This window comes from Anopheles merus, chromosome 3L (assembly GCF_017562075.2).
Source record: "Anopheles merus strain MAF chromosome 3L, AmerM5.1, whole genome shotgun sequence".
Classification (NCBI taxonomy): Eukaryota; Metazoa; Arthropoda; class Insecta; order Diptera; family Culicidae; genus Anopheles; species Anopheles merus.
The window spans coordinates 1,640,910-1,665,392 of NC_054085.1; the positions used below are offsets into that span (position 1 = coordinate 1,640,910).

Below are 24,483 nucleotides of genomic sequence, written 5' to 3' on the forward strand. Positions count from 1 at the left end.
AAAATGCAAATTAGTACGTAGAAATACAAAATTTTATTTACACTGACTGATCAAGCGGTAGGCGGTTTAATCTATTTTGTAATTGTACGCAATATCATAGTTACTAATAAGCATCTGCAGAATCAGTACGTTAGAGAAGAAGAAAACGATGCTCTGTATCCAAATGAATTCGAACGTGTTCCAGCCTTTGAACTCCAGTAGATAGGCGGGTAAAAGCCATCCACCCTGCGAAATAAACCACATCACTGGAATGAAAACTGCTTTGCGGATGCCGATGTTACGGAAGTTTTTCACACACAGAGGCAGCAGGGACAGAAACCAGACGAAGTACTGCGATGTAACGACCGGATTGTACGTGACCATTACAAAGGCGATGGCAAACAGTCCGAATGCCAGCGTCTGTCGATGTTGCCCGTATCGCACGGTTAGCATCAGGATAAGTATAAGCTGTGGTAGAAAGGTGAGAACCTTCTCGAGCACAGTGACGTCGAACGTGGAACTAAGATATTGCAGATAGAAGTAGAGTGAAAAGTTGTGTCTCGTGTCCTTCCGCACCAGATGGTAGAGCATTGATTCGTAAATGAATTGATATCCGTACAGCCAATAGAATAAGGCGGTTGTAGAACCCAAGGCAACAACTGTTCCCAATACGAGTGCAATTTGTTTTGCATTTGGTTTTAGAATGCTGCGGACGATCTCGTTCCATTTTTCCAGCGTTCGGTTCTGTGTGGCAAGATAGAAGGCTAAGCAGAACCCGATGGGATAGAGTCGGAAATGAATTGATAGGCCGAGAAACAACCCGGCGACAAAGTATTGCACAATGGTTTGTTCATTCTTAAGCAGAAAGTAGATCGACAGAAGAACTAGCGAGCATGATACGCAATCGCCATTACCGCGTGTTGCAATGATCATGGTGAGCGGGTTGTACAGCCAGCAGTAGGCACTGATTTCGGCCATCCGGATGTACTTAGGAGGCAGCGCTTCGTTGTTGCTGTTTAGAATTTCATTTTTTCGCTTAATCAAATACTTGTTCCGATTGTTCAGGGTTTCCAGCTTGAGCAGCTTCGTTTCGATCGATATTTTGTTGCTGCGGTAGCAATTCAGCAGGATCCACTTGATCAGCACGCCAATTAGGATGTCAAAGAGGGAAAAAATGAACTTTCCAAAGCTCGGGTGCACCAGCAAGTTTGGCAACACCAGGTAGGCTAGCAGCGGCGTATACCGATAGGTGTGTCTTTTGAACGGAGATCCCAGAGCCAGCACATGGTTGGCACCGTCAGTGACCACGCGGTAGTCCACATCTGTATATTGCACGTCGGATAAACTGTCCTGCACCTCGCCGTAGTATATGAGGAAAACACGTATCAGCGTACTGATAATGAGATGCTTTTTGAATGACATTTTTATGCGCACTTCACAGTTGGTGGTGTGTTTATGAAACTATCCCCTAGGTTAGTGTTTGCGGCATTCGTTATCTAAACTAATTTCTACGTTTGTTAGCTTCGTTCACACAAGTCAACTTTCTACAGCTTTGTTTTCATTTCGATAGCGGCTTTCCTCATGCACTCTTTGAAGTTGTTAAATTCTTTATCGCATGAACGATGCGCTACATTAAGATCGGTTGTCACGCATGTAGCGTACGCGGCAGCGGCAACTGAGCACTTGGCCATTAACAGCGGATAACTGCGAAGCCGCTGGTTGGCCCGTTTCACTGATTCCATTGCGAAGCACCGTACGGCAAAAGGAACTAACAACACTGCGATTCTCCTACACTGCCTACTTCGGTCCAATGCGTATCGAACGAATTTCGCGTGGCGGCAATGCACCCGGTACGGGATCGGCAATAAACGCGTCGTATAGAGGTTTGGAAAAGAATATCAGTAGGGCGGTGCCGGTTAGGAGGGAACTGAACGTACGGGGATTTCTTTGGAACCAGTTTCGTTTTGGGACTCGAAGCGGTCGTCTCGGGTCAGGGTGCATTTCCCTTGCTGGTTGCTTCTCGCTCCTGTAGAATGCTTTCCTTTTCGGCTTTGTAATCACGATCTAGTTGAATCCCGGAACAGCAAAGTGATACCTTGTGCCACTTTAGGCAGCATTGCCGCATATCATCGATGACATCGTAGCACTTTACCTCGTCGTAGTTGTGTTCTAGGGACCCGGGAGAAAATTCATGTTACGTAAGCATTACTTCTCATAATATCGCGAAATTAATGCTACGACGACTTACCTCTCAGACAGGTTTGAATTTTGCAGGCAGCCGGTTTGCACGGATCTTTGGGTTTACTTTTGGACATGAAAAAGTATTAATTTTCCACCCTAGAAAAGTTCCTGTTTGCTGAACTCAAAGACATATGTCAAATGAAACACAGTCGGCATTTTCCCGTACAACATGGCGATAGTTATTGACGTTGAAGAATCGCTCCATCTCGCTCATTTTCTCAACCCGTTTTTTTACTTGACTACAGTGCTCGTTTCGAAGTGAGCCCTCTCCCACTTCACTTCATATACTTCGTCCACCTTTGTCCATATGCTTTTCGTTGTGTTGGTGACAATTTACGCACATCATATACCGATGTGTGTATGTTCTCGCTCGTTGTGTTATGCCATCTCTTTCGTGCTTGTGGACGTATGGAAAATGTAAACAAACTTGGTGGTTTTGTGCACAAGTGTGTTCAGTTTTTAACATTAAAATTAATTAATAAAACCATTTTTTTCAGATCTTCAATGATCTCCCATCCCACGCCCTCATGCACGTATATGCAGATCAATGAAATGCAGCTAAGCAACCGATCGGGGAAGAACCATGCCCAATATATTCCGTAAGTATTGTTATGTGTGGGGCGAGATGTAAAGTTATATATAATAGTGATGGGCAAAACGGCTCACAACGGTTTTAACACAAAGGACCAAAATAACTTTTTCAATGAAGTTTCAATCGAGGAAATCCGAAAATAGCGGAGGTGGTCATGTTTAAAAGAATTTATCAAAAAAAAAAAAAAAAACATCGATGACTTTTGAATATTGTTAAGAAAGGCGAGACCAACGAATGCTACACAACGTCATGCATGTCAATACTGCAATCACATCGTGTATTGGTTTCCACACGTGCGAGAAGATATATTCGTTTTTTTTATTACGCTATCATACAATGATGTCTCTATTGAACCGTTAGTTCGGAGCCGTTGGTCTGGAGCCGTTGATTGGTCGCCGGCTCCGGAACGGTGGGCCCGAAGCCGGGTCCGCAGCCGTTGGAACGGAGCCGTGAGTGCAGAGCCGTTAGTTGGTGTGGAGTCGGCTCCGGAGCCGTCGGAGCGGAGCCGGCTCCGGAGCCGTTGGAGCGGAGCCAGCTCCGAAGCCGTTGGTACCCTCCGAAACGCCCATCACTAATATATAAGTGTGCATTCGTTTGATTACATGTTTGCTTGATCTTCTTTTTTATGTGGACTGCTCCCGGCTGAGTTTGTCGTGCTGGCACGGTCAGGATTCAAATCATTCTCCATTCTGGCTGTTTTACATGTTCCAGTTATCGTATCCTCCTGACCTTGCCTCCATAGGAAGATGATCTGGAAAATGCCTCACTAGTAAAAATGTCTAACGCATTTTGGACACATGCCACAAGAAGACACATGATAGCGATGCTATGTACTAGTAATGTGCGGGTCGACCCGAACCTACCGGGTCGGAGTCATCCATAAGCGACCCGGAGTAGTTCGGGTCGACACGAAAGGTACAAGTAGGTTCAGTAGGTGCAATAGCGACTCCGTCCCGTTGGTGCAGCGAATTCGAGTCGGGACGGGTCATGGTAGGTTCAATTCCCGACCCAAACTCACTGCACCAACGGGTCGTTTTGAAGCGCGAAACTGAGCGAAGATTGCGACACTGATGGTAGAGTGTGGTATTGATGATGCAGCGGAGAATACAATATGTGATCGACGAAACGTATAGCGATGCTGGGAACTGATGGTGTAGTGTGTTTTGAAAGCGTTGCGACGTAGATCAGAGCGGAACGCTGATAGAAAAATTCCCTCAGCGGGATTGCGATTAATACGAACTAAGATACACGCGCTTGGCTCTCTGCTCTCAAGTATTGACTAGTTATTGATGATTATACCGTTATCTTTGATACAGCGTATTATCACATTGGTTGATTGGTGAGAGTGTGTCCATATTTTGACCGTTATCGTTCGTTAGAATGAGAGTAAAGAATATGCACGTTGCAAATTGCATGTCTAGTGAATAAAGTTCTAGATAAGAGGTGAGCAAAGAGCCACATCGAATGAAAAAAGGGAAAGCTCAGAGCTCTCAATTTAAAGATTGGAGCCCTCCGTAGTACCTCTTGCTCTTAGTGCACAACACTAATGGCGATCATGCATGAAACTTGTTCACATATTTTTTTACTTATTTGAGTTCCACCTACACCTACGCTTGTTTGATATAGCTTTGTAACCATCAAGTCACCACCGGATCTGCTGATGCGATAGTGGAACATGTATGAGTAAGTGAGCCGGCGGAGCGCAGATGCTAATATGGCACCCACATGAAATATAGAACCCCGTGGGATCAATGAGGGGGAGGTGGAGGAGTGGTGGAGTGTATTTATTTTTTTGGCCATTTAATTTTGTCCATCAACACAATCGCACACCGACGCGATCTTTTTGGCGGCCATCTTGAACCCTCAAAAACCCTCAAAAAAAAATCGCACCGATTTGGAGCGTTGGCGAGCTCATGAAAATCGGTTTTTGATCCCAGGAAAAGTTCCTCACTATTAACAACGTAAAAAGTTGTATGATGAAATCAACATTGAATTGTTGGATAAAACAAAAAATTCAAATCGAACGAGCGAGATGGAAATAGCTCAGAGAAATATCAAACAACTTTCCAATTTAAACTAATGAAGATAACAACAAAGTTTGAATGTGTTCGTTGTAATTATTTTGAATCTAATCATTTTCAATTGCCCTACACCATGGACTGGAAGTATTGTGCGTCGAATTGTAGCTCACGATGCAGTTTTCAAGCGTGGTAATTTAGATTAACATTAACATTAACATATACTAAATATTTGCTTGCAAGACTTCAAGCAATTGCACTGGATGCCTTCAAATAGTTCTAGTATTACCATACATTACTTCGCTTCATATGGGTTTCAAAGGCTAGAAGGTAATTCCTTGCCTTTCACCGAATTTGCCTCTACCGGAAATGGGTTAGAAAAACAAACCTAGAAAATGTCTTGGTAAAAGCGGTGTGCCATATTGGGGCAAAACCCCAATTACTTTGCGTATCACATGTCAAAACATTTGTCTTTCCAACCGTTTCATTGCACAAGCTACTTTAACGAAAATGTCGTTGTAAAACTTTAGTCTCGTGAAATAAGCATCGTTTGAATTTTATATTTTATAAGACAAGTGATTTGCCGCGTACGGTTTATGTACAGAGCGTGATGGTGTAAAACACAGTATAAACTCCGTCATGTTCAAGTGTGATATATTTTATTAGATATTTTTTCACTAAACGTAACTTTTTCCATCGCCTCAATCTCCATGTCTGCGAAAATTTCCCCCTGATTATGAGTTAAATATGCAGTCACAGAGGTATACGAGAGAGAAGTCAAACAAGTGTCCTTTTTGTGGTGTTTCATTCAACAGAATATTGAATCTAACGAATCATGTTTCACGACGTCACAACCACTCATTTGGGACAATAGTCAATTACTGAGAAAGTATTTTTCTTTAGTACATTAAGATTATCAAAAAATATGACAGATATTCGAAAGATTGTAAATAATACACAAAAAAGCTTCGACAAATATGCACAATATAATTTGCGCAAACGGCAGCATGTAAAACGTTACCAAGTTAGTATGGTATACGCATAGCTCAGTTGCGTGCTTTTGAAGATCAGAAAAATAGTCACACTGGGTAAAAATATATAAAACAGTTTGAAAAGAAAGCGCTCTTGCCAAATTCGAAGTAACATATCGATCTTAGAGCCAGTTCTGTGATACAGTCGTTAACACCTACGACTTTACAACATACCCGTCATGGGTTCCATACGAACCATGCCCTTCCATATGTAGGACTGATTACCCTGTGTATTGAAAGGTTATAATCATAGAATTGCCATAAATAAACTCAATATTTCTAATTGTAGACGGAACACTGTAATTTTTAACAAATGTTCAGAATATTATTTCTTCATATGGAATGTAATAATGTCAAAGTTAGATTTTTTTTATCTAGACTTTTGGTTATTAGAAGTAACTGTATAAAATTTTATGACATTCACAAATCGTAAATTGAAAGAAAAACGAGGGTTTAATAATGCATGAATGCGTTTGACCATTAGGTCCGTTTGACCAATTAGACCAATAGGTACGTCTGTTAAGTAAATAAATAAATAAACAAATACATAAATAAATAAATTAAAAAATTAATAAATTAATACATTAATAAATTATTAATTATTATAAAAAAATGTTCTTGAAGGCGGTCAATAATTCCTAATAATAATGATTCATAATCATCATTTACTCATAATGTAGATAATGTGTTTTTCTTCCTACAGTCAAATATATAAATTAAATTTTAGCTTGAATTGAACTTGAGAGGGAATCATTCCAAATTAATGTTTGCAAAGTACCTGCATTGCATATTTTGACCATTTAAAACTCTATAATTGTATCTTAAAATAAAATGTTGTAAATTGCTCATAAAACTCCATATTGGATAATATATAATAATAATAAGATGTTATTTGGTTCAGTGCTGTAGGTGCTCTAATTTATTGATAAAGTATTAATAATTACTATTCCTAGTTATTGATTATTTATATGTCACAAAGAAAACGCCAAACAATTGCTACAGGTGCAAAAAAGTACACAGAAAACCGTTTTTAAAATATAGTACAACAACGCAATCACACAATTAAACTTGTAACAGTAAAGCAACTCCAGCGAGGGTCCATTTGGCTGGTTTGTCCTTGGTTTTAAGGTTAAACGTCCAAATGTACGTTGGGCCACGTGTCCTGGTTTTGTAGACCGGACATTCATACATGTTACGTAGATCCTGTTTGTCCTGGGTGAGTGCCTGATTGATAGAAAGCAAAAAAAAAAAAAACACACACACAACAATAGAAAGGTGAGAAATGTGTCTAAAAATATAATGGAAAGGGAAGCTGAAACAAATCGCTGCGTTACGCTTCCCTAGCAACATTACCCTAATGTTTATGACCGGCATTTGGGGATACAGTTCCTTCAATTTCGATTCCATAATAATGCTCTGCTGTACGTCCCACCGAGCACCCTCCATAAATATACCATGAACGTACGCGCCTTCGCGAGGACCGGCAGAGAAGTCGTCCTTTTGCTTTTTGGTCACGTCACAGTGCAGGCACATCTTGTCTAGCGGTAGTTCGTTCTTACGGGCCGTCGACTGCATGATGGCTGTTAACAGTGACTGGGGATTAAAAAATCCGGCCAACCATACCGAAATGGGCAGCTGGAGAATAGGTGTGAAAAGAGTCGATCAGTTTTAGGGAAGGATGGCGAGAAACATGTACGCTCAGCTGTTGCAGTACGTACCACAAAGTCCGCCGACCAGGTTTCCAGCTCACGCAAACGAAGTAGCAAATCCACGAACCACCCGGTGAGGCCTAACAGCGAAGGATAAGCACGAGAAGCCCATACGGCAGGCACCTGATCAAGGAAGAGAGAATTCTCCAGTTCTTCCATATCGGACGTGATGGTGAGTTCGCCCTTCATACCAAGGTCAAGTTCTTTCAAGCTTCTCTTTATCTCACCGGTAAGGTAGTTCATACGTTCGCACTCTTGAAATGCTACGATTACGTAAGGCGTGCGCTCTTCAACTTTGCCCATGATTTCCGCCATGTTAAATTCTTCCGGTAGCTTCTCCATGATTTCATCCAGCACCTGTTTCACTTTGTCTTCCCGGGTAACGGTGGTGCCGGATCCCGATCCTGCGTCACGGGGCTGCATCTCAAACACCGTGCGGAAGAGGTTCTCCGACGTGGTAGTTAGGAAGCCGATTTCTGCATTAGGATGAAGCCCATAGAGATAAGGTGATTCCGGAGGCATAGCTTCGTCGATGTACGCATGGTAACCGGCATAGTCAGTGTTGGGAGGTGCGGCGAATCCCGGCGCCAGGAACAGCTCTCCATCGACCAGATCTGGCTGCATCAGCTCCTCCAGATATGTAATACACGTGCGCCGATCCCAATCGTCCGTGATATGCCCACCGTACATGATTTCTCCGAACAGGTAGCGCAGATCCTCCCAGGGTACTTTGGTGTTAGCCTCTAGGTAGTTGTAGAGCACGGACACCGAGATGTTAAGATCACCTACATTGAAGGGATAAATTTTGTTCCATCCTTGCGGTCCAAACTTGCGTCTCTCCGCAACGACTGCGTGGAAGTAGCAGAGAGAAAACAAGATCACTTTAAATTCTGCCTCCTTGCCACACATTTCGAGTGTTTCCTGTGTAAAGTTGTCCAGAGCTTTGTGTATGTTTGCCTGCATTCCGGTTGGCGGTTCGTTGGTGATTTTAATCGACGACTCCAGAATACCCTGCGGAATGATGTGAGCCGATGCTGTAGCAGCCGGCTCCGCACTCATAAACACACGATAGTTATCGTGCGATCCTTCGGAATAAAACTCCAGCTTCTTTTCTAACGCTGGCAGCCACTTTTTAACCAGATGAATGTTTTGCAAAATAACCCAGTGACCGGAAGATGCTGCTTTGTCCATAGCGGACTCGGCTACCACTTCCTGGCCCTGACCTAGCGATACATTATAGAAGTTACCATTATCCGCCGAATAGCCCAATTGTTTCCCCAGCGTTTCTACATCCTTGAGAGGATTAACGCCGGGAGACAGGATGAAGAATATCGGTGTCGAAGGGCTGGTTTCTTCGAACGATTTGGCAAACTCCATCGTTCGATTCTCCACGTATCTTGCTCCGAGTTTTTCCTCAATGAAATCTCTGAAAGTAGCAAATTACCCAAAATGAGATCAAAAGCATATCTACTGTATCGGTACTTACGTCATGGCATAGGTCATGCGATCTGGACGCAAGGCGCGCATCATACACAAGCGCTGAAGTGCAGTTTTGTTCTTCCACTCTTGGGGGAACTTTTCCTTTTCCGGACATTCCGATTCGATGAGTTTTTTCCAGCGCTTGGAGGATGTTTCAATATCACGATCGAGATTTCTAAATTCATCCTTTGATGCCAAACTGCAAATCCCTCCCCAGGCAGTATTTGTAAGAAAATCCACCGGCGATGTCACATGCGGTTTGATCGGAAAACGCAGCAGGAAGTCCAACTCAGCTGGGGTAATTTCCTCGTTTATCAGTAGAATCTGTAAGCGAATGTGAAGGAAGCTCGTTGATACATGCATCGAGTAACTCTATACTTTGCTCACCTGAAATGTCATCTGGGACATGAAAATCAACTTGTCACATTCGAACAACCCGCGCGTAGTGTACTGAAACACGGAGAAGGAAATACAATCGATCAAATTTCGCACACGCACTGGCACTTCCTCCGCTGAGTCCGCTTTTGAAATGGCCTTTTGAAACACAACACTGAATGCTTTGAGCGAAAACTGGTAAATGGGATTGATGGTGTTCAGATCATTTAGAATGAAGTACAACAAGCTGGCCCGGGCCGCTGCCGGTCGGTAGTGTTCACGCGCTTCGTCGATCTCCTTGGAGGTGACTTTGGCTTCAGACACTTTCTCCTCAATTTCTGCTGCCGTCTTCTTGGTCGTCTCGAGATTTTCCACCAGCGCAGTGTCGCCAAGAATGTTACCGCCGGCCGATGACAAACGCGATAGCAAATCGTCCTCTAGCCGTTTGAGCATAATTTTAAAGTCATTCTGTTGCTTGGTTAGATCTGCCTTCAATTCCTCCAGGTCAGGTCGTTCGGCCTTAACCACCTCTGCCAACAGCTGATCCTCTAGGCCGTCTCTGGTGACGGTAAAGTTGATCAAAGTAGTTTGCGCTTGCATCTCCGGCTTGTAATGCGGATTAGCCAATTTAGTGTGCAGGATAAGTCTAAATTTGTGATTGTACTCGACCTCTTTGTCTCCGATTTTGATCGCACTGTAATTTAAGATAAACTTGAACTTAAATCGTTTTCGTAGTTGCGTTGAAATGGCTTACCGTCCCTTTTTGATGAGATTGCGTCCAAGCAAAGAGTCCAGCACTGGATCAACATTTTCGCTGATGTTTTCAATCAATACCGTACTGCCTTTGGCAAGCGCTTTTTCTAGTACCTCCAGGTATCCCTTCGAACCTAAGCGTATAACTTTCAACACATCGCCATACTTTTGCTTGATCCATTTGATACCCTGTAACTGTGGATCGATCATCAATGGCCAGCGGTCCGAGTTGCTCAAAATAGTGGCGTTTTCAATCGACATCCGATCGCTTGGGAGTCCTTCATTTTGCCATGTAGCGATTTGAGTGTCATCAGTGAGCAAACGCAACGGATCAAGACTGTCGGTAATGGGAACGGGTGGTTCCAGTGCTCGCAAGAACGGGAGCCACATCTTATTCATCATGTCCAGTCGGAATTGCTTGGTGAAACAACCGACATAGGAAATAAAGGCCGTTACGAGTAAAATGTCTCCCGGGAGCGTAGTGGCTTGTTGCATGAACCTGTCATTTGGGAGAAAAAGTAATCACTCACTACATGTTATGCCAAAAAAGCAGTATTTAAAGCTTACTCTGCAACTGCTTCAGCCCAACGAACATTTTCACTAGCCAACCCTCCGACAAGCCGGTTTGCTAGCTGGATAGTGGCTTGTGTGGCATCGGCTTCCTGCTGACAGCGTAATTTATCAGCAGTTGCTTTCTCGAAGTCGGCTGTTAGTTTTGCCAGTTGCTCCTCGAGGGACTGTACAGAAAATAATCGGAAAAGAGTAAAAAAAAAAAAACAGTGGCGATGCATCTTTCCGGAGCGGTGATACTTACAGCAACTTTTCTCTTTATGTTGGCCAATTTTTCCTGTGAAGCCGTAAGCTCAGCGTTCGCAGCCGCCAAAGCCCGTCGCTTTGGCTCCACATCGCAATAAACGTCGTAAAATTTGATAATGTTGATAACCCAGGCACAAAGGCCGGCTGCAGCAGCAGATTTGGAACGTACAAAGTCGGGCTCAAATTCGGAATCTTTTAAATACGGCTGAATAGCCTTTATGATTTCCGGATGTATATGTTCCTTATCGTAGTTGATCAACGCATCTAAGAACGTATCAACCTTAGCCATCGTTATTTTTGCTGCTTTCCAGCTCCGATCCTTAGGGATTTTCCCATTTGGTGCCAACAATACCATGACAGCGGCGGTGACATTCGTCACCACACCCGGCGGGGAACCGAACGATTTCAGCTCAGTCAGGTTGGCCTTGTTGAGCGTGTTTAAGGCTTCCTGAGCTGCTAGCAAAGCTGGTTCAGCTTTGACTAAATCTTCCTCACAATCACGTTGCTTTTTGGCGACCTCTTCAGCGATGATAGCCACCTTCTGTTCCTCTTCGTCAGCGATCGCTTTCTCCGTCTGCACCTTTTCCGTCTCTATGCCGACAATTTCGATCAACGCGTCGGCTGCATCATTTTTCTCTTTCAACTCAATCTCCTGGACGGCTAACTTCTGCTTGAGGGCCGCCACTTGGTCAGCGGTGTTTCTTAGCTTCTCCAAACCATTCTCCAGACGTTCAACTTTTTTGCGCAACTCGCCATGCTTTTCTTTGAGCAGTTTGTCGTACAGGCTGATCTGCTCCAGGTATGACTTGGGCGTGGTATAGTTGTACCGCCGCTCGTTCTGAAGGTAGACCTTCGACATCGAATTGACGGAGGTATGTACGTACGCCATAAAGCGTGCAATCGAATCCCTGCACTCAACAGGTAAAACTGTCAACTCCTGTAAGAACCTCAACGACACCGACATTAAGGCTTCCTGTGGCCATTCGTGGAACCAGTTGATCTGAGTGCACGTGATGATGGCGGGGAATTTGCGTGAACGTACACGGAGGGTAACTCCGACCGGCGAGAAGCAAAGCACCACTTTCAGCTGTCGTCGCACGCGATCGATGAAGAACTTCCAACAGTTTTCGCGCGAATCCACCAATCCAGCACCCTTGACTTCGTTTCGCACGCCGGATATGATGTTTTCTACCTCGTCGTCCGGGAACAGATCCGGTATTTCACCCGAAGAAAGCAAATCATTGATTATGACTAGGAAGATCTCGTTCGATATCTGTGCGTCTGTCATGAGGAACATAATGCCGACATTTTTCATTCCTGCTTTCAGATACAGTCCCGACAGCTCGTTCTGGAAAGAATCCGGAAAGGAAAGAGCAAACAGGATGATGCATGTTAAACTGTTGTGAAATAATAAAAAAAAAAACAAAGAACTTCCTTTGATAGCACTGCAGTATATGTTCAAACGGGACAAATGTCCAAAAACCAAAACGCCCGTTATCTGAAATCGCGTTTTTTACCAACTGCTTTATCAAAAGGAAGTTGGGGTAGCTGTAGGATTAGTAGATTTTAGCAAACCTTTAAATCGAGGACACTGTAGCCTTTTTTTAGTTGAATTTGAGCAACTTCCAAACTGGAGATGAAGGCGGCCAATCGACTCAGGGATTGTTTGCCACTGCCACCAACACCAACCAGCAGGGCGCTACCTCTAGGCGACTCCAATATTCGGTTGATTCTGGGTATGAGAATAAAATCGTTATAGCCTGTGGGTTGATATAAATGGGTTCTAAAAGCTCATGCTGCTGTGTGAGTAGGTAAAGGAGCTGCCCGGAACATAAACGGTGATACCGATCCGATACTCCCGTTACCGCTTCACACACATTCGTGTAATTCGCCAAGTATATCCTACCTGCACACGTGCATCATGGCGTCTTCAAAGAGCACCAAGTTCATGGCCGAAATGAGATCGTTGTACGACATCATCGCTTCCTGCAGAAGCTTAGTCAGCACGCCCCAGTCGGTAATGGGCATGTACTTAGGTTCACCAATACCGCCAGCAAAGTGGCAGTAAATATTGGGCTTATCGAAGACGATCGATTCGTCGATCTCTTCGAAGGATTTTTTAACGAGATCGTTTTGCATTTTGGTGAAACTGTCAATATCTTTGTCGTCTAGCAATTTGTCGCCATACACGCGTTGGGTCTCATGAAGCCACAGTCGGATGAAATCGCTCGACGAAACCAAACAATCATTGGTGCTAAATAGCAGCCCCTATGATAGGATGAGCCAGAAAGGAGAGAATCCGTGTTCCAAGGCAGTTGCAGCGAATGGAAGGTAGGCGTTGTGAGGGATAGAAAAAAATCCAATAAAATCAGTTCGATCGTTTGCTCGTGCTCCCGCGCAAAATAGTAAACAGCGGACGAATGCATGAGCAATCAAGTATTCTAACCTGAAACACGTTCGTCAAGTCGCGCAGATTGAAGACATAGTGAAACTTGATGGCCGTCGGTAAAAACACTTGTGCCACTTTAGTGTGTAATGCCAAACTTGCTGCGACAATATTTTGTGATATTTTCGTGACGGCTATGTTGAACTTTTGCTCAGCATTCGTAAAATGCTGAACTAAAATCGAATGATAGATCGTTGTAACGGCGTCGGAACCGGGGAAGCTGACCGCGAACACGCAAAAGTGTCGCTGTAGCCGGGGATTGATGGTGAAACTGCCGGAAGTAGGGTTCATGCAGGATACGTACTGACAATTGTGGATGTCTTTGAGCGTTAGCTTGTTCCGATCGTACCAATGGTTGTAGTCGAGATGTTGTCGAATCAGCGTGTGCGGCTGGACAGTGCCGTAAGCGTCTACTTCCGGCATGTTCATATCGTCGATGAAGTAAATTAGAGTCTTGCTACCGGGCGGACCATAGTTCCGTCCAGCTTTCTTCTCCAATGGTTTCTCCATCACTTTCTGCAGCATCTCCGAGGAGGTGTAAAAATTGAACGGAATGTTCGCAATGGCGTAGTTCTCCGAGAGGCTGCCAAGCTTCTCGTTCACCACGACGGTCTTCCCGCAGCCGGCAATGCCAACGAGCATCACCGGATGCGCCCTGTCCATAAGCAGGTCGAGGAAGAAACGCAATCGAATTGACTCGGAGGTATGCACCAGAACCGCCTGTAAGGGCTGATCACAGTCCATCTCGAACTTGGGTAGAATCTCCGTCCAGGGGGTCCACTGTTTCGTTTCCGTGTCGATGAAGTAATCGAACACGGTTCCATTCGGTGGGAACTTGACGGTTTTGAACTCGTTTACCCACCATTTGCTAAACTCGATGCGGTAATCAATGGCCGCATCCTGAAACATAGCCGAACCGAATGCCCAAACGCACGAGAACACAAAATATAGGTCATGCCACTCCTTGGGACAATCTGCTGGAGTATTGGTTGGTATCAGTAAACACTCCAATAAGTGACACAGCATTTGTATGTGGGCCATCTCGGCAACGGGTGTGATTTTTTTGAAGCGCGTTCGAATATTGTCCAGGCACGCTGGGATGTACTTGTCGAAGAGAATGACCAGGTTGGATTTTTCCGCAGGAATGGTCCTCGTTTCAATCCAACTTGTAACATACCTGAAAGTACACATGTATGGTACACTCGTTTTAGTACGCCGGTACTATCGATCGGGGGATGTAGCAAGGGAGGCTGCACAGCCCCCGAACTACAGCCGGCCTACTAAAAGCATTTAGTTCTCACGGATTCCATCCAAGATCCTGTGGGTTAATGTAGAGAATGCCCGCTCTCGATACCGTGGCCGGGGTGGCGGTGCGAAGGTTTGAAATTTCAAAGATCAACCGCATGTAGGGTGTGAGCGCAATGCGCTCGTTCGAGGCAAGCGTCAGCACCTTGTTGTCGTCCATAACGGTATTGAGACTCTCGATCCACATGGGATCAATATCACCGTCCAAGATGATCCATTTAGGATTGTCCCCACTGAGCGATGCCTGGTCACGCATGATGACCGAAAACAAGCCATCCTTCCATTCGCGCGTTGCGGGATTAATGATACCGAACAGTTCGTCATTCGTTACTGCCTTTGGATTAAGATCGTTGAATAGTGGTTTTTTCTTAACATTTTGGTAAGTTTTGTAGAGTGTCTTCCAAACTTGTGTCTTGCCCGTGCCCGCATTGCCGACAATAAAGACGGAATGGCGGACTTCTAACAGTTCTTCCAGCTGAACAACCTTCAGTATGAAATTATCTTCCGGCTGTAAGGCCAGATCTAGCGTAGCCTGTTTGACGGTTTTCTCAAATTCCAAATCGCGCTTTCTTGGTACGTCCAGCGCTGGGAACAGATCACCGATCAAACCCATAAACACAGGCATATCGTCAGTCACGATTTTGGGAATGTTGAAGTCACGAAGAGCTCGCATCAGCACTTCCTCCTCCGGTCGACCAGGATCACCGCGCTAAAAGTATACATGTAGTAGAACGATTAAACATGACCATGAGCTGTTGATTGCACATAGTAGTGTAGAATGCAAAACATTACTTACTTTCAAGGAACCAGCAACCACTAGAACAGATTTGATTGCACGTAGACCCCAATCGTAATGATCCTGCTTGGAGAGTAACTCTTTGCACAGCGTGTACAGCGTGATAAACTTCCGTGCTAGTACTCTGGCATCTTGGAAACCTTCAGCAACCAACATAATTTCGCAGATAAGCTCGAAATCAGGGACAACCATAGCACATGGGCTGAAAAATTATTTACAACAAAATAGCTTACAATTTCGACTTACCACACTGCAAAACTTACCGAAATAGGGCCTTTAAATTTTCCGGCAGCTCAGTTCGGCCAGCATAACCTGGGTTCATGGTAATAAAGATACCAACGGTTGGAACGCAGGCGATGAACTCTCCCATAAAGTCAAACTTGGACTTTTTGTCCCGAATGGCATCCTGCACGGATTTCACCTGTACCGCAACGACTGATAACACTTCTACCGAAATTCGGTTGAATTCATCGAAACAACCCCAGGCACCGGTTTGGGCTAGTCCTTTGTAGATGTTTCCGCACGATTTGTAGTCCATCTGCTCGGAGCAGTTGAACACGTACACCATGATTCCAAGAGCTCGTCCAAGATCCTTGGTTGTTTCCGTTTTCCCCGTACCAGCAGGGCCAGCTGGACCACCTCCCATTACCAGATGCAGCGACTGGGTCAACGTAATGTAGCAGCGATCGGTCAACGGGGTGATCACTAAACGTGGAGTATTGCCCAGATATTCGTGGCTGTAGCAGAACTGTGCATCACAAATGTTAGCGAAACAATCTTTTTCCATGTCGTCCCAACGGTGTCGCAGCTGCGATTGCCACTGAAACGCGGACGCAAATTCCACCTTTGATTGAATCAGCTTGCTAACAACGTCCCGTGAATGGACGTCGATGGTGCAGATGGTCATAATTTTTTGCCGATCGCCTCTCGTAAGCTCTCCGAGCAAAAGCGTAATGAGTGTGCTGAGTTGAGAGATTTGCTTCTTGTAGTAATCCTTGATAGCATTATCGTATCCTTCCTCGAGTCGACTGAAGGCAATGTTTACTTCCGTTGACCACCAGATTTGTGTGCCGCACAGTGATACCTGAGCTGGGTAATCGAACAACCAGTGCTCGCGTTGCTTTTCTTCATAAGCTACCACGGCTTCCGCAATGTAGTTGCGCAACGATGTTCTCATCGCAATCTGGATTCGATTTAGCCACACTTCCACCTAAAAACACATATACATAAACCCAAACCAATCGTTAAGTAAGGTAAGTAAATGTACACAGCCGTATATGCACTTACAGCTCCCGTGCAGTTACAGAACTCGAAAAATTTAACATATTCAGTATCTTTTGCAATCATTCCCAATGCTTTCTTGCTGTGACCATCATCGTTGGGCTCTAGCTTGAGCTTAGCTATCGAATCGAACAATTTGGTCAAATGTTTGCACACGACTTCCGGTCGATTACCGTTGCTGAGAATGTCCAACAGATCGGCAGCTGACACAAAATAAAATCGAGGAAAGTAAAGTCGCTTCGTTTCCAGGTACTCGGCCAGCGCTTTCTCGCACAATGCCAGCTGACTCTGCAGGTTGTCTAGTTTGTCGACCAATCCCTCCCGGTTGGTAGCATGAATGACGTTGGAGTTTTTAGCCATCTCCTCCATCATTATCTTAAACTCTGCGTCGATATTGTCGAAACGTTCTGAATCGACTGGTAGTTGCATTCGAATGTCATCCGAGCTCATAAAGATTGATTCGAGATGGGCCCAGGTACGCTGTACCTCAAACCATACCGTAATGACTTGATCAGCGGTTGTTAACTTCTTCTGCCACTCGGACACCTCCTCTAAGAAGTGTGCAATGAATTTAGATGTAATTAAATTCTGTAGCACAACCTGTGTATCATAAGATATTGGTTAATAGCCAAAAGTCTGGAAGCAACATATAAATGAGATCATTACCTGATTTTCCTCTAGCGTTTCGATCAACTCCTCGGATGCTTTTAGCAAGGTGGAACCGGTTCGAAGATGAGTTTCATATTCAAATTCCATCATTTTGGTATTTGGACTACCATTCCACACAGAATGTAGGTCACGTAGAATTTTCTCCATCGACATTTCTTTTACAGCCTTGTCGACGATATTTTTCACCTCTTCTTCACATTCGTGTAGATTCAATGCTAGCAGATCAGAAAGGGTTGTGTTTTTGTCCATGATGAATGTTACCTGTCGTGTGTATGTTGAGTTCAAAGGTACAATTATATCAGTGGATTTATTAGCAACGGCGGGGCAATACAGTTGCATTAATGTAACACAGAAAAAAGTAAGACAGCTTTTGGAAGCTTATATACATCGCTAGGAAACTTACTGTAATTTCAGGTGGAAGATTTGCTAAACTCTGGAATACAAGCAACGATATGTACAGAACAATTAATATTTGTGTATATACAGGGTACACATTATGACGTTTGTGTAATGTGGCTGGATTAGCGGAAAGGTAAATAGTGTAACACCGTTATTTACAAAGCAATCCCGAATAATTAGTACATACTCACATTCAACGTTGAAATAAAAAATAGAAACATTGAATCACAGTAAAAAGAATCAAAATTAGAAACGCGAATTGCTTGGAAATTGCTTTATAGCGGTGCACTTGTGCGAGCATAATCGGTGTTTCAATCAAAAGCGAACTACGAGTGTTTGTGCTATAAGCAAAAATGGTACCAATTTTTAGTACAGCAATCAGTAACCATGCAGTGGTAAGTAGTAAAGGTGTTATGGTTTCGCTTTGCATGCTTTTTGTTTTAGTTCATGATCGTTATAATCTTCGATCAGCACATTGTAATAAAGAGCCTGTAGACGTTTCAGTTTTCTATTATTAGATTTATGATATTTTACGATACGGTAACGGCATGCATCAACATTATGATTTAAATGTGGTTGACTTTTGATTGAAACATCGCACTTGGCTCGCTTGTTGAAAAGGAAAAGAACACACAAATGGTTTAATATGCAATTTTAAAATAAAAAAATTAAACCCATTGATCGGTATCAAATAATTAACACCATTTTTCCATAGTGAATTGTAGTAGTAACCTTTGTGGAGGACATCAGTTGATTCCAATGCCGCTCACGGATGGCGGGATTTTGTAGCTCGCCGACGGCACGCAACGAAGTGAGCATGTTCTTGACCGTCGATTCAAGTGTAATGTATGTATCCCAGGGGCGCATTTCCTTGTCGAGGAGGCGAATATCCTTGGCAAACTTTTTGCACTCAATGTCCATGTTTTCCACGTCCACTTTTCGCCAAGGAGTCGTTTTCCAATCCTCAATGCTGGTACGGACGATGAATACATAGTCCCACAATTGCTGTAGGTGAGGGTAAAGAATAAAGGGGTGAAGTTGGCAGCGATTGGCAGCAACAAGCGTAATCATTTTGATTTCACCCACCTTGAGCATTTTCATTTCCTTGCGACACTGGCGAAGCAACTTAAACTCTGGCACAGATACTTCAAACAAGCTACCCGATTCCTGTATGTCTGACATATCTTTTTCCAACCGATTGACATCGCCATCGATACGATCGAGAAGAATGTACGGTTCTAGGCAATCGTATTTGAAAAATTCATATGTACGAAACACATCACGAAAAACGGTAATATGAACATCGAACATGGCAATCCGATTTCGTATGCCGACGACCTCATTAGCTTGCAGTGGCGCTACCTGCTGCTTGACGGTGAGTGCAATTTTCTTCGTGTTAGCCCACTGCTCCGGCAGTTCCTGAAGGTACACGTTAACCTCTTCTGGAATATCCATATCATAGTACTTGAGCAGCTCGATGGTGTCTTTCATCGGTTCAAACATTTCATCCGTAGTTGCAGTTCGCTCCTTAACGTGCAATAGATAGGCCATGATGTTAACCAATCCTTCATAGTCACCTTCTTTCACGATCTGAAGCAACCCTTCGTCTGCCTTGCGAATAAAGTTTCCAAGATCGGTGAGGCTATGGGTAACGTTGTTTACCAAATGTTCTTTGAACATGTTGCCCCACTTGCGCACGATATTCATCAGAGACTGCCGGAAAGGACGCACGTCCACTTGAAACCATGAGTTAAATATTTGGAAAGATTCAATTTTTTCTATTTCCTGGTAGAGGGACTCGTAGTGATCAATTTGCTCTCGGAAGGCTTCAATTGTTGGCGGGCACGGCTTGGGCGCATCCGGATCTTTATTGATGATCAGCTCAATCTCATCCGCTTCCAACTGGCGGCCATACGCGAGGAATGTTTCCATGCTGTACTCGCGATCCTCCAGCCAGAGGTAGGAGTAGCGCTCAAAGTCTCCGCAAAACTCGGCTGCTTCTTGTATCACTTTATCAACGCCTTGCAAAATTTCCACTTTCATCTCCTGTATATCGTTGTTCTTAGTGATGATCTGTTCGTATGTTTTGTTGGCCGTTTTAAGCAAACGCGGAATCAGCGAAGACATGTACGTTATATCGTTAACTAGCCCAGCTAGCAGTGCAGTAAACCCATTAATATCATTTGGATTCAGTGAAGGTACAAACACTAGTTGGGGCTCTAGTAGCTCTAAGCGTGATTCAAACAGCGGTGCAAGATTGTTACCTACGTCCATATTTTCGGCCAGATAGCCAATGCTAATGCCAATCATGAAGAGTAAATTTTCGTACACTATGTTATCAACAAATTTCACATATTCAACCCAGTTGGGATCTTCCTGGTCATCCTCCATTCCGAACAATTTCAAGTTCATGTCAAGCAGCTGATGAACCTTGACTGCCGCCGCCTCCAATTCTGCGTAGCGTTTAGTTTTACGATCGTTACGCTCCTCCAAGCACAGTACCGTGTCCTTCTTAGAGTCTTTCCGCTCAAACAAAGGTAGCTTTGCCCAGGCAGACATGGTGGTGCGAATATCCTGTAAATTGTTTTGAATGCTTTGCATTCGCTTTTGCAACTGCTCGACCGGGTCGCGTATTTGCATCATGTAGTCTTGAATGTCTTCCGAGTTCCAGGTAAGTTCGTGAATCGCCCGCTCCAACAGAGCATCGATGTGTTCGATTTCACCCTTGATCAACTCTAGTTCAACTTTGGTGCAATTTTTACGTATCTTGTTATACCAATCGACGGTTTTTTCCAGGTTAAGCGTGTAGGATCGATAGATTTCACTTCTGTCCGAAAACTCAAGGCCTCTCGGTGGGATGTCTTCCTTTTCCATTAGCCGTAGGTAATGCACTTCCCTCAGGATAGCGAACAGCTGTGGGCTAAAGTTAAGCAGAAGCTCGGGAGAGTTTTTCTTCCGTATAATCAATGGCGTGTCTAGATGTGCTTCTATAGTTTCAGGCACCTCCTTTGCCCAGCCATCGAAAATGGATCGTTCAAACTCTTTCAGCTTAGCAATCAGCACATCAAAACGAGCAATCAGCGCTGCACCTTCGTCGGATTGCACGACTCTGCAGAGGAAAGGAAGATGGGTGTTAAAAATGGAAAACAAATATGATTATAATATATCTTTCACAGTACGAATTAAAGGCGTTAGACTTACGGATGCTGCAATGTTTGGAATTGTTTGATGGGGGAAGTGATCCGATTCGTGAGCTGCAACACCCAACGAAGAGCAGCAGTAACCGGCGGTGCACTACGATCAACGAAAATGTATCCTTCTTTGCGGTAGTGTTCCATCTGCTGAGCAAAATATTTTCACACGTGCTGAGCTCTTCATCAATCATTACCAAAATTTGTCTGTATTTGTTGGTGAACTCTTCTTTAATTTTTGGTCGATCCAACACAGTTCCAACGATACTAATTAGCTGCAAAAAGAAGCAATGTTACATTTGGAACGTAATAATTTTAACAACTTACCTTAAATACACTTTCCAAGTTGTGACAATCGTCAAAAGCTTGGCATAGGATTGCAGCAAGCTTGAGATCAAGCTCAAGGATACGATCCTGGAACTTTAGAAAATCTTCCTTGAACGTAGGATCGTCGGGATCGAGAACGTCGTAGGTTTTCGAAGCAAATAGTGAAAAACACTGATTGAACTCTACAGATACACCTGTAATTCGGGCACTTAACGCCCGTCCTTTAAGTCCACCGATTTCAACTTTCTCCAGTTTGAGAAATTCAATGACGGTATTGAAAAACCATTGAATGGTGAATAATCGATCAAGGAAAGCATTATATCGTTCGAACACGGCATTAGGATGGAATGTCCAGTTTACCACGGGACGTTCCTGAAAGAAGGGTGCAATGTTATCCTTATATTCATCGTATACTGTGCGAAAATATTTAAGAATTTGTATCGACAGGGATATTCTCTGCATGGCCTCGTCGATATCAGTATGAAAGATAGAGGATGGATCCAAAAAGCGTTTGGCCTATAAGAGATGCAAATGAAATAGTCAAAATAGTCGTGCCATCGAATCGAAGCGACATTTATCTTACCTGCTGTATGATTAAATTACATATTTGACGAAGGAGTACTGTTTTAGAATAAAATAATTGAAAACGTCTTGACAAAAAACTGCTTACCAATCGCTAGTAGAACTTACCAATCAATTTTGCAGAATGACAATAATATAGAGAATTAGACCAAATCAAACAAACGACGTGCAGCAGTGGTTTTAACAAAACTTTGCACTCTGAAAACTCAGTGTCTTCCAGTTGCTGGAAGTGTCTCGTGAGAGGGTTCAAATAAAGTGTTATATCACGTGCCTCAGCCAAAGCTATACAAGAAAGATCGACAGCAAAGTAGAGGATGTAGTAAATAAATGAAATATATTTTAGAAAGCAGACATCAGTACGCAATACAGGACTAACCTGTTACAACGTTCTTGAAGAGTGTTTTAAAGCAGGGATAGTATGCACTATCTGTGTATTCTAGAATTAGTGCCATGCTGCGAATACGTTCGTGGCGTAGTTGCTCGTAAATGTATGTCAGATTTTTAAGACGATTGTTCCAAAAGTTATTTCTGTAATGTATTAATATTATACGCAAAGGGAATGTAAAATTGTTTGAGAGAAGTTTTTTTCTGTAATAAATGCATGTAATTTATGTAAAAGTAATATTACCGACAGAGGGAACAGGATTTTGACCGCCATTGAATGCATTTGCACTAGACTCCAGCATGACATCATTTACTTGTGTGGCCCATTTTATAACAACACCTTCGATTGCGCTCTTCAGATAAAGATTAATCGAACATTCCGAGTTGACAACCAGTTCTTTGGCCGTCTGCACACATTTATCAACTCCCACGGGCATTGGTAGAACGGTCTGTCCACTAACTTGACCCTGAACTTGATAAACCGTGCTCTTAAGACTGTGAACTTGCTTTTGTACGTCTTGTGCTACCATTTCAGGCCATCCGAGGTGGTTGTCAGAGTTCGAAAGAAGGGGAACAAAAACTTCATCGACCAGACAGGACAGCTGGTCGATGGTTCGCGTTGCAAGATCACCAACCACTAGCACATCTTTGCAGCCATCGCGAGGCACATCGATTGGGTTCTTCTTAACAAAGTAAACACCTGTAAAAGTGTATCCAAATCATTGGTATTGCAAAGTTATATGTTATTGTTATAAATAGCATGATGAAGTTTACCTTTATTTTTAAGTTGTTGTATTGGAAAACTCACAAGTGGAATTAATTGTGCAGATGGTGTAAGAATAATAATCATAACGACAGTTTGTGCATTGTCAAAAAACTCTTTCAGAACTGCCTTGTGTTCCTCTCTGCACAGAATAATCAGACAGGTGGCAAAGGGGAAAAATGGCAAAGAAAGAAAGAAAATAATTAATTGAAACGATTTAGAAACTGTTTGCTTCAAATCTTTGGGAAAAGCACTATCCGTACAGTGTAACTAATCTGTGCCATTTTTCTGGTTTCAACTTGAGCGTTTTCTGCACAAACGATCCCAGAAACTCAAATCGTGGATCAGAGTTGCTACTTCCTCCGGCTCCTTCCATGATTGTAGGTGGTGGTGTGTAATATTTTTATGTTTGAAGCTCTATACAACATGAAACGAAAGAAAATCGAAAACATTCTTATTATCCATGTTTAAATCATCCAACAGTAAAACTTGTAGTTTTGTGAGTTTTCAAAGACTGTAGTTTGGGGGTATTTGTAATTTTAATTGTTTTTAACAAGCACGCTTACAAACTTCGCTTTATATCTATTGCAGTACCACTGTCGACGATTTCACATATAATTACTAATTGTGGCCGTAAGATACAAAGATAACCGATAAAACGAGGCACATAAAAACAAACTAATGGTACACTTATGCCCAACAATCGTTATTCACATCCGGAGCATCTTTGGCAATTTTTTTTTGGTTGAGCGAGTGTTTTTATTCTTAGCTTTTTTCCGTCGGTTTGCATAAATTATATCATAGTATCTGAGTCGTAATAAGTTTATTGAAACAGAACGCTTTGAAAAGATTTTATTGAATGTTTAAGGAACTATTTCTTTAATTAAACTTGAAGTTTAATATGTGAAACATATTATTAACGATGTTCTGGTCGATTGGAATTGAAAAAAGAAAAAAAGAATAATATGTACTTTTAAATCATAAATAGAATTCAATTTAAAACAAAAAAACAACACAAAAACAAACAAAACAAACTTTGCAGCTTTTTGTTATAAAAAGCATTGAAAAGTTTTTACCTAAAATCAAGACAAAAAGGAAAAACCCTCTTGTTCCTGAAAGATATCATAATACTACGATAAACTGGTTAATGCACAACGCTTTAATTGTACACAACGCAAATCCTATCCATGTTCTGCTTTAAGTAACACATTGCTCCTCAGCCTGCTGTAGCATCCGAGAGATTGGATGATAATTAGCTCAACGATCCATTAAAGTCACGAATTTGATTAAATCGAGTCAACAAAATGGAGCAGTTGGATTTTTTGTAGCATAGTTTCGTACAAACTT

General features: G+C 43.1%; 4 protein-coding genes across 4 annotated transcripts; all 4 read right to left on the reverse strand.

Moving 5' to 3' along the window:
- Nucleotides 1-10: 10 nt before the first annotated feature.
- On the reverse strand, nt 11-1,404 carry LOC121598790 (GPI mannosyltransferase 1-like). The gene has a single exon (XM_041926073.1). The coding sequence runs from the start codon at nt 1,399-1,401 to the stop codon at nt 67-69; it is 1,335 nt and encodes a 444-aa protein (XP_041782007.1). The 5' UTR covers nt 1,402-1,404; the 3' UTR covers nt 11-66.
- On the reverse strand, nt 1,371-2,007 carry LOC121598793. Its single transcript, XM_041926076.1, has 2 exons — nt 1,917-2,007; nt 1,371-1,776 (listed from the first exon to the last, which is right to left on the reverse strand). Exon 2 carries the CDS (start codon nt 1,719-1,721, stop codon nt 1,524-1,526), a length of 198 nt encoding a protein of 65 aa, XP_041782010.1. The 5' UTR covers nt 1,722-1,776; nt 1,917-2,007; the 3' UTR covers nt 1,371-1,523.
- Nucleotides 1,970-2,392, reverse strand: LOC121598792 (cx9C motif-containing protein 4-like). Its single transcript, XM_041926075.1, has 2 exons — nt 2,228-2,392; nt 1,970-2,148 (listed from the first exon to the last, which is right to left on the reverse strand). The coding sequence occupies exons 1-2, from the start codon at nt 2,292-2,294 to the stop codon at nt 1,970-1,972; spliced, it is 246 nt and encodes an 81-aa protein (XP_041782009.1). The 5' UTR covers nt 2,295-2,392.
- A 4,092-nt stretch (nt 2,393-6,484) lies between these two features.
- On the reverse strand, nt 6,485-23,547 carry LOC121598794 (dynein beta chain, ciliary-like). The gene is given in 27 exon segments (XM_041926077.1): nt 6,485-7,085; nt 7,215-7,496; nt 7,580-8,996; nt 9,057-9,373; nt 9,437-10,118; nt 10,179-10,676; nt 10,745-10,914; nt 10,992-12,341; nt 12,569-12,725; nt 12,900-13,261; nt 13,440-14,616; nt 14,741-15,453; nt 15,541-15,742; nt 15,804-16,750; nt 16,828-17,421; nt 17,488-17,751; nt 18,622-18,894; nt 18,976-20,998; nt 21,091-21,235; nt 21,238-21,355; nt 21,408-21,923; nt 21,991-22,028; nt 22,098-22,271; nt 22,366-22,526; nt 22,626-23,073; nt 23,148-23,278; nt 23,400-23,547. Coding segments are annotated over 27 exon segments (13,434 nt in total). The 5' UTR covers nt 23,513-23,547; the 3' UTR covers nt 6,485-6,923.
- Nucleotides 23,548-24,483: the final 936 nt, after the last annotated feature.